General features: G+C 48.8%; 1 protein-coding gene across 1 annotated transcript in view; it reads left to right on the top strand.

Moving 5' to 3' along the window:
* The first annotated feature begins 649 nt into the window (after positions 1–649).
* Theg (theg spermatid protein) overlaps positions 650–10,042 on the top strand; it is an 11,272-nt gene continuing 1,879 nt past the window's right edge. Inside the window, exons 1-3 of the mRNA XM_013022675.1 lie at positions 650–771; positions 3,138–3,255; positions 4,130–4,289. Of these exons, the coding sequence (XP_012878129.1) occupies positions 650–771; positions 3,138–3,255; positions 4,130–4,289 (400 nt within the window). The remainder of the gene's footprint in view (positions 772–3,137; positions 3,256–4,129; positions 4,290–10,042) is intronic.

Raw genomic sequence — 10,042 nt, 5'->3', positions numbered from 1 at the left:
AAAGTGACTTAGTGGTAGAGTGCTTGCCTTGCATGCATGAAGCCCTGGGTTTGATTCCTCAGCACCACATAAGCAGAAAAGGCCGGAAGTGGCGCTGTGGCTCAAGTGGTAGAGCGTTAGCCTTGAGCTGAAGAGCTGAGGGACAGAGCCCAAGCCCAGAGTTCAGGCCCCATGACCGACAAAAAAACAAAACACACAAAAAAAGGAAGAACAAAAGAGAGAAAGAAAGAAAGAGAGAGAGAGAGAGAGAGAGAAAGAAAGAGAGAAAGAGAAAGCCAAAGATCCCAAAGAGCTCATCTTTGGAGCGGAGTAATGGTGCAAGGTCTCACCTGCAATTCCAGACTTACCACAGTGATTCCCTGAACACTGGAAACTCTAGACTCACACACACTTCAGACCTAAATCCAGTTTCCCAGTGTCCATGCTGATTGCTAGAAAGGAGGCATAAGCTAGACTGTAGCTCCAGCCGCTCAGACCTGTCCTGAGAGCCCTCAAGCCTGCTGTCCCCACCCCAGAGCAGCAGAGCCCACTTGTCTGCCCTGTGTCTGGTACTGAGAGGCATCTGCAGTGTCTTCAGCCCGTGCCTCCTGCCTAGGTCTACGGTCAACAGAGCAGAGCACGCAGAGACCCTGGGATGGGCAGGTGGTTCATGCTAGGGCCCAGCATCACGGTGGCAATTGGGTCATTTTCTCTTCCGTTAGCTGTGTCCCCACGAGTGGAGGAACTGTCGAGGCCCAGGAGGTTCTACTTGGAGTATTATAGCAACAACAGGTGAGGGAGGAGGGCTAAGCAGGTGCTGCATGGTGGGCAAGGAAGTGTTTCCGGTTTCTCCCTTCCCTGGATGGGATTGGCCAGAGAGAGTCTAGATCCTAGGATCACCTGGGCTCCTAGATGATGCCCTGAGGAGCTCTTGCCCTGTGACCCTACCCCCACCTACAAACTGGAGCTTACAGAGATTGCATACACAAGAAGCCCAGCAGGCATCTGCGAGAATGAGAGCTCAAACAGCAGCATCACAAGCCGAGTGCCAGTAGCTCATCTCATGCCTGTAATCCTAGCTGCTCTGGAGGTTGAGATCTAAGGATCGCAGTTCCAAGCCTGGACCGGAAAGTCTGTGAGACTCTTATCTCCAATTAAGTTAGAAGTGGGGCTGTGGCTCAAGTGGTAAAATATTAGCCTTGAGCGAAAAAAGCTCAGGGATGGCACCCAGGTCCCGCGTTCAAGCCCTAGCATTTGCCAAAACAAAACAAAACAAAAAGCTTCTTCAAGCCCCACAATTCTGTTGACTTAAAGATAAAAATGGCAGGATGAGCAGTTACCTTATGCTCCGATTTCAGGACACATGGCTGGTGGCTCTCTCTTACCTTGCATGCATGTGAAAGTGGTCTTTGGAGCTATGCACACACAAACTTCCCATCTTTATGCAAGTAAGGAAATATTCAATGACATCACTGAAGCCAGGCACCTGTGGCTCATGCTTGTAATCCTAGCTTCAGGAGACGGAGATCTGATCTATGAGGCTTAGAACTACTGGAGTCACGATAGATAGGAAAATAAAGAATTGTCTCAGCAAGGTAAAATATACTTCTCCAGAAAGATGCATCATCAGCCAGAAATCTGGGAAGCAAGCAAGCAAGCAAGCAAGCAAGCACCCAGAGCAGGCTGGCTGCTTCCCTATTTATCACTTTATGCAGAAGGCTCCGCCCCTTTGCTCTGATTGGTTGAGCTCAGGTTCACAATCTTCTCAGGATTGGCTAGTTTGAATAGGGTAAAATGTATAGGATTAATAATACACAAATAGTCTCAAAATATACCCATACCTTCTGCTTTTTTTTTTTCTTTTGCCTATCTTGAGGCTTGAGTTCATGGCCTGGGCACTGTCCCTGAGTTGCTTTTGCTCAAGGCTAGCATTCTGCCACTGTGACACTTCTGGCTTTTTGTGAATAGTTTATTGGAGAGATAAGAGTCTTATGGACTTTTCTGCCTGGGCTGGCATTGAACTGAGATTCTTAAATCTCAGGCTCGTGGGTAGCTAGGATTACAGGTGTGAGCGACTAGCACCCAGACCTCTTGTGTGTGTGTGTGTGTGTGTGTGTCCTGGGGCTTGAACTCAGGACCTGGGCATTATCTCTGAGCTCTTTTTGCTCAAGGCTAGTGTTCTACCACTTTGAACCACAGCTCCACTTCTGGTTTTCTGGTAGTTAATTGGAGATAAGAGTCTCACAGACTTTCCTGTGCAGATTGGCTTTGAACTATGATCCTCAGATGTCAGCCTTTTTAGTAGCGAGGATTACAGGTGTGAACCACTGGTGCTTGGCAAAGCAGGAACTTTTAAGCAACACACTTTGATAGAAAAGACAGTTTTTCTCTCACAGATATGAAAAGCAAATCCTACTGTACTGGTACTGGTGAGGCTGACTCTCGCAATGCCCAACTGAGGCTGTACATAGCTTATAAACATGGCAGGCCAGCTGGTAGGAGTTCCAAGCTGTCCTTACTTGTGAGTTCTGAGTAGCTGTACACGCAGAAATCTGAATCCACCGTCACTGGCTACACATGGCGTCAGAATTACCTGTGCTCGGCCTAAGATACCAATATGAACAGAAAAGGTGGCGATGCACACACACAGGTGTGGACAGACATCTATACCATGTCTCTGAATTTACAGTGCTTTCCTATGGACAGAGACACTTCTACTAGTCATGCTGATTTTTAAAAAAAAAAAATTTGTTTGATTTTTATGCCAGCCTTGAACTGTCTTGGCACTGTCCCTGAGCTTTCTCTGCTCAAGGGTAGGGACTCTACCAGTTGAGCCACAGGGCCACTTCTGGCTTTTTGGTGGTTAATTGGAGATACGAGTTTCACAGACTTCCTTGCCTGAGCTGGCTTCGAACTGGAAATCCACAGATCTCAGCCTCTCAAGTAGCTAGGATTACAGGCATGAGCCACTGGTGCCTGGCTTACTCTTAGAGATATTTTCATCACCTCCCCCACTCACCCCCGGCAAATTCTTAGACTCCCATTATTCTAGAAACGGGCTCAGTAATGGATACACACATGCACAAAGGCTCACTGACGCTCCACCCCCATCCCCTGGGACAGGCTGGTGATTAATCTAAACTGTGGATGCTCCCTAGGACCACACCCATCTGGCCCATCCCTCGGCCCACATTGGAATACCACCCCACCGATCGGCTGAAGGAACTGGCAATCCCCAAGATCCGTACTAATATTTGGAACATGGACATGTCTGAGGTAGGTGGAGCTTGTCACTTGCCTTGCGCAGGCCCAGACAGTGGGTACAGTGACAGAGAACACTTTTGAGCATCCAGGTTAGGCGACAAGAAGGCAACAGGCTGAGCTGATGGCTCACGCCTGTCATCCTATCTAGTCAGGAGGCTGAGATCTGAGCGTCAAGGTTCAAAGCCAGCCTGGTCAGGAAAGTTTGTGAGACTCTCATCTCCAATTAACTACCACCAAGCCAGAAGTGGAGCTGTGGCTCAAGTGGTAGAGGACTAGCCTTGAGCACAAAAGCTCAGGGACAGTGTGCCTAGGCTCTGAGTTCAAGCCTGTGCTGGTTTCAAATCACAATCGTCAGATCTCAGCCTCTAGCAGATCTTTAGCCTCTCAGTAGTTAGGATTACAGGCATGAGCCATTGATGTCCCACAAGAAGGAACTTTTTATATATAATCTTTTTGCTAAATGCATATGTGTATGTGTGTGTATATGTGTGTGTGTGTGTGTGTGTGTGTGTGTGTGTGAGACAGAGAGAGAGTGTCCTGGGGCTTGAACTCAGGGCCTGGCCACTGTCTCTGAGCTGTTTTTGCTCAAGGCTCACTCTCTGCCACTTGAGCTACAGCTCCACTTTCTGCTTTTTTTGGTGACTAATTGGAGATACATCTCACAGACTCTCCTGCCTGGGCTGGCTTCAAATTGTGATTCTTAGATCTCAGTCTGCTGAGTAGCTAGGAGTATAGGTATGAACCACTGGTGCTGGCTGAGCTGCTGCTGTTTGTTTGTTTTTAGTGCTGCTTTGAGACAAGGGTTGGGGGTGGGGCATCTTTGGCTGTAAACTCTGCAAGGGATTGTGGGCTATTTCAGTTCTTCCCCATGGATCTCTGTTTCCAGGTGTTGCACGTGTCCCGGGCAGCTCAGACAGCAGTCCCCAGCCAACGGATCCTGCATTTAGCAAAGCCCAAGGTCCCAGCCCCCCTTTTGGAAGAGTGGGACCCCATGCCGAAACCCAAGACCCATGTGTCAAACTACAGGCGTCTTCTGCAGCTGGCCAGTGAGTAGACCCACAGGGGGTGGGGTAGGGGGGAGCTGGCTCCCACAGTGTCTTTGGGAGTGTGGAGAGATGGGGGGTGAGGCCAGGAGACAGGCCAGGCTTGCTTCTGCCAAATGTGTGTCACCTGCTTCCTTTACCTCCTCCCTGAACCTCAGATTAGTTAGGTACACTTTGTCTCCCTCAGGAGAGCCTCCGCTGAACGGAGGCAGACACTGGAGGCTGTGAACCCACAGCAGAAGCCATTGTCTGTGATTCCCCAGCAGGGAAAGTGGGTGCAGGAGATGGGGCTGGCAGTGGGAGGGAACAGAGTGAGAACAGGGCAGACGGCCAAGGGAGAAGGGCAGCATGGAGCAGTTGTGTTTGCTTTGTTTCCATCTTCTGCTTCACAAGACAAAAGTGATAAGGGCTAGTTGTGGAGAATTTTGAAAAGGTTTAGAAAAGGCTCGAAGAAGAAAGTAAGAGCTGGGTGCTGGTGGCTTGTGTCTATTGGTAATGCTAGCTATTCGGAGGCTGAGATCTGAGTATGAAACCAGCCTGGGACAGGAAAGTCTGTGAGACTCTGATGTCCAATTAACCAGCAAAAAGCTGGAAGTAAGAGTCGTGGCTCAAGTGGTAGAGGGCTAGCCTTGAGCACAAAAGCTCAGGGAGAGTGTCCAAGCCTTTCAGGTTCAAGGTGAAGAAGGAGAGGGAGAGGAAGAGGAGGAGGAGGAGGTAGAAGGAAAAGAAGAAGAAAGATCTGGCTGTTGGTGGCTTAGGCCTGCCATCCTAGCTACTCAGGAGGCTGAGATCTGAGGATTGAGGTACAAAGCCAGCCCAGGCAGGAAAGTCTGTGAGACACTTTTTTTTTTTGCCAGTTATGAGGCTTGAACTCAGGGCCTGGGCACTGTCCTCGATCTTTTGTTCAAGGCTAGCACTCTATCACTCAAACTACAGCACCACTTCTGGCTTTTTCTGTGTATGTGGTTACTGAGGAGTGGATCCCAGGGCTTCATGCGTGCTAGACAAGCACTCTACCACTAAACCACCTTCCCAGCCCTGTGAGACTCTTCAATTAACCACCACCAAAAAAAAAAAAAAAAGCCAGAAATGGAGCTATGGCTCAAGGCGTAGAGCACTAACCCTGGGCAAAGAAGCCAAGCAAGAGTTTGAGGCCTTGAGTTCAAGTCCAAGTACTGACACAAAGAAAGTAAAAATAACATCCACTGTTATTTATTTATTTATTGGAGGTCCAGGGGCTTGAACTCAGGGCCTGGGCACTGTCCCTGAGCTTCTTTTGCTCAAAGCTAGCGCTCTGCCACTTGAGCCACAGTGCCACTTCCAGCTTTTTCTGAGTAGTTTATGTGAGATAAAAGTCTCATGGACTTTCCTGGCTGGGCTGGCTTTGATCCACCATTCTCAGATCTCAGGCTCCTGAGTAGCGAGGATTCCAGGTATGAGCCACCAGCCCCAGGCACCTCTCTAGTCTTCTATATTGCAGCCAGCCAAGTCTGGTGATCCCAGGGCTCCTTGCCCCAGTGTCATTCCAGAACTTGCTCATCTCTGGGTGCTGGCCACCATCTGTGAGTCCTTCCTCCATGGCACTCACCCTTTTTTTTTTTTGGGGGTCCGGTTGTGGGGCCTGAACTCTGGGTCTGGGCACTGTCCCTCAGCATTTCAGCTCAAGGCTAGCACTCTACCACTTGAGCCACAGCGGCACTTCTGGCTTTTTTCTTTTTTGCTTATGTGGTGCTGAGGAATTGAACCCAGGGCCTCAGGCATGCAAGGCAAGCACTCTACCACTGAGCCACCTTCCCAGCCCGGCACTCACCCTTTTATGAATGATATATGTTTGTGAGTCTTGTCATCATGGGTGGCCTACAGTGTGTCAAACTCCAGTGGACAAAGGCCTAAAAATGTCACTGTGAGTCTCAGCTCTTGGCCCTTGGTAGGTTTGCTCTTCTTCATCCCCTCCATAGTTCTTCCTGTCCTGGGTTTTGGGGTAGTGAGTTTGGACCTACTCTTTATGTAAGATGGTTATTTATCCCTTTAGTGTAGAACACACTGAAATGATTCTTCCCAGTTTTTTTTTTTTTTGGGGGGGGTCCGGTCGTGGGGCCTGAACTCTGGGCCTGGGCGCTGTCCCTCAGCTCTTCAGCTCAAGGCTAACGCTCTACCACTTGAGCCACAGCGCCACTTCCGGCTTTTTTCTTTTTGCTTATGTGGTACTGAGGAATAGAACCCAGGGCCTCAGGCATGTGAGGCAAGCGCTCTACCACTGAGCCACCTTCCCAGCCCCTCTTCCCAGTTTTGCATCTTTTTTTTTTGTTTTTTTTTTTTTTGTCGTGGGGCTTGAACTCTGGGCCTGGGTGCTGTCCCTCAGCTCTTCAGCTCAAGGCGAGCGCTCTACCGCTTGAGCCACATCACCACTTCCAGTTTTCTAGTGGTTTATTGGAGATACGAGTCTCACGAACTCTGCCCAGGATGGCTTTGTACTGTGATCCTCAGATCTCAGCCTCCTGAGTAGCTAGGATTACAGGCATGAGCCACGGGTGCCTGGCTCCAGTTTTGCATCTTATCTTCTCTCTGTCTGTCTCTGTCTTTCTGTCTCTGTATCTCTCTTTCTCTGTCTCTCTCTTTCTCACTCTGTGTGTGTGTGTGTGTGCGCGCACGCTGTCCTGGAGTTTGAACTTGGGGTCTGGGTACTATCCCTGAGCATTTTTGCTTAAGGCCAGTGGTCTACCACTTGAGCCACAGCACTACTTCTGTCTTTTTTGGTTAATTGGAGATAAGAGTCTCACAAACTCTTCCTGCCCACTGCCATCCTCAGATCTGCCTTCTGAGTCGCAAGGATTACAGGCATGAGTCACCAGTGCCTGGCTGTCTTATCTTTTTAAATGTGCTTGTAGGGTCTCCTGTCCACTCATTCACTGGCTTGTTCCTTTCCTTTCATTAAGAGAGTTAAATGAGAAGAAGCATGAGTGGAGGTACACACCACATTGGTCTAGCTACACTCATCCACGTCCAGGGCACAGATAAACACATGGCCACACAACTGGCTGAGAACAGCTTGAGGTTGTATTTTCAAACACTAGGTGTATTCTGGGTCTCTTTCTCTAGAAGAATGGAACCAGTAGAATATACACACACATATATGTGTACACACACACACACACAGAGTGATCAAAGGTGACTTCCTGGGTTGACTTACATGATTGAAGATGGGGAAGCTAGAACACCTACTATTCAAACAGAATAAACCTGAGAACCCCAGATGCAGAAGCAGTCATGGAGCCCCTGGTCCTAGGCTGAAGGCCCGGGAGCTCTCTGGAGAGTGTAAATCTGCTTAAACAAACAACTAAGGGAAGCTGAGTACTGATGGCTCACGCCTGTAGTCCTAGCTACTTTAAGAGGCTGAGATCTGAGAATCGAGGTTCAAAGCCAGCCCAGACAGGAAAGTCCATGAGACTCTTCTTGCCAACGAACCACCAGAAAACTGGAAGTGGGACTGTGGCTCACAGTGATAAAATGCTAGCCTGGAGCAAAAGAGCTCGGGGACAGCATCCAGGTCCTGAGTTCAAGCCCCCTGACCAACAACAACAGCAAGAAGCTGAACAGACTAGATGGTGTTCCCAAGGGTTAGCAGTATCAGAGAGTCACATCCACCCAGGCAGAGAAGATTACACTCTAGCTGGCTTCCTTTCTATACATTTTTTTTGTGGTACCAGAATTTGAGCTTGGGATCTTGTGTTTGGTAGGCAGGTGCTTTACTGCTTGAGCCACCCCCCCCAGTTTTTGCTTTATTTTTTTTAAATGTATCAATTTACCTTATTATTATTATTATTACCAGAGGGGTTACATTTACATATGTCAAGTAATGAGTACATTTCCTTTTCTTTCTTTTTTTTTTTTTTTTGGTTGGGTCATGTGGCTTGAACTCTGGGCCTGAGCACTGTCCTGAGCTCTTCAGCTTAAGACTAACACTCTGCCACTTGAGCCACAGCACCACTTCCTGTTTTCTGGTGGTTTATTGGAGATAAGAGTTTCATGGATTTTCCTGCCTGGGTTGGCTTTGAACCTCGATCCTCAAATCTCAGCCTTCTGAGTAGCTAAGATTACAGGTGTGAGTCACTGGCACCCAGCTACATTTCCTTTAGTAATGTCATCTGTTCCCTTATTCTCTCCCATTCCCTCCCTCCCATCTCCATCCATGAGTTGATTAGTTCATTTTCATCAATGTCTAGTGCACTTGAGTTATTTTTCAGATAGGGTTCTTCTTTTTGCTTGGGGCTAAACTCAGACCCAGGCCTTCTGATTAATTGGGATCATAGGTACATGTCACCATGCCTGGCTAGATGGTTGAGATGGGAACCTCGCTAATATTTTTAGAGGTCTGCTGGCTTTGAATTGCAATCCTTCTGATCTCTACCACCTGAGTAGCTGGGATTACAGGTGTGAGCCGGTACACCTGTCTCTTTCATTTTTGTTCCTCTGCATCCCCAGCCTATTGGAATGTGCTCTCCACGTTTAGGGAGGGTCTTTGCATCTCATTCATGGTTGCACCTGTCCATCTTCTCTGGAAATGCCTTCACAAACATACTCAGAGGTGTGCTTTATTAACCTTTTGGGTGACTTGTAATCCTGCCTGGCTGACCACCAACATTCACCACCACAGTAGGTGTTCATTCCTGGGAGATTGTGTGTGTGTGTGTGTGTGTGTGTGCACATGCGCGCGTGTGCGTGCATGTCTATTTCTGGGGATGAAGCCAGGGCTTGTCCATACAAGCTTGTGTCCTGCTACCCAGTCACACCCCAGTCTACGGCAAGCCCTACGCAGGCAGGGCATGTGGTACTGTGGACTGGGTGGCTGCACTCCCCCAAGTTCTCACGGCACTGGGTGGCAGGTTGTCACCACCATCAATAAGGCTGTAATGCATAGAGTTGAAAAGTCCAGACAAAGCCAGGTGCTAGTCTAATTCTAATGTCTAATTCTAGCTACTTAGGAGACTAAGATTCTGAGGACTGCGGTTCAAAGCCAATGCAGACAAGAAAAGTCCGTGAGATGGGGCTGGGAATGTGGCTTAGTGGTAGAGTGCTTGCCTTGCATACATGAAACCCTGGGTTCAATTCCTCAGTACCATGTACACAGAAAAAGCTGAAAGTGGCGCTGTGGCTCAAATGGTAGAGTGCTAGCCTTGAGCAAAAGGAGCTCAAGGACAGTGCCCAGGCCCTGAGTTCAAGCCCCAGGACTGGCAAAAAGAAAAAAAAAATGAAAGAAAGAAAAAAAGAAAACTTCATGAGACTTTTATCTCCAATTAGTCATCAAAATCCTGGAAGTGCAGCTGTGGCTGAAGTGGTAGAGCATCAGCCTTGAATGAAATGAGAGAGAGAGAGAAAGAGACAGACAGACAGACAGACAGACAGACAGAGATAGAGAAACCGGCCCCGAATTCAAGCGCACAGAGCGCTCATACACCAAAGTTCAAAGGCAGTTGGTCCTCCTTGCCCCTAGGGGGCACTGAGGCCCCTTTCCCAGTCCAAGGTGTTTGTCATAGAGCACGGGTCAAACCTGGTGGCCACTGGTGTTTGCCAGCTAGGGAAAGGGGCTCGGCCTTCCCTTCCCCCATGGGCCTCTGAGGAGCCTAGGCTGTCCCTCCAGAAGAGGATGGCCTTTGTGCCCTTGTCTGTCTGCCCTGGGGCCAAAACTGGTGTGTGTGTGTCCTTGTCTGTCTGCCCTGGGGCCAAAACGTGTGTGTGTGTGTGTGTGTGTGTGTGTG

This window comes from Dipodomys ordii, unplaced genomic scaffold, assembly GCF_000151885.1.
Source record: "Dipodomys ordii isolate 6190 unplaced genomic scaffold, Dord_2.0 Scaffold64, whole genome shotgun sequence".
Classification (NCBI taxonomy): domain Eukaryota; kingdom Metazoa; phylum Chordata; class Mammalia; order Rodentia; family Heteromyidae; genus Dipodomys; species Dipodomys ordii.
The sequence above is the reverse complement of the archived record's forward strand: the minus strand, read 5'-3'. Positions and strand labels throughout refer to the sequence as shown.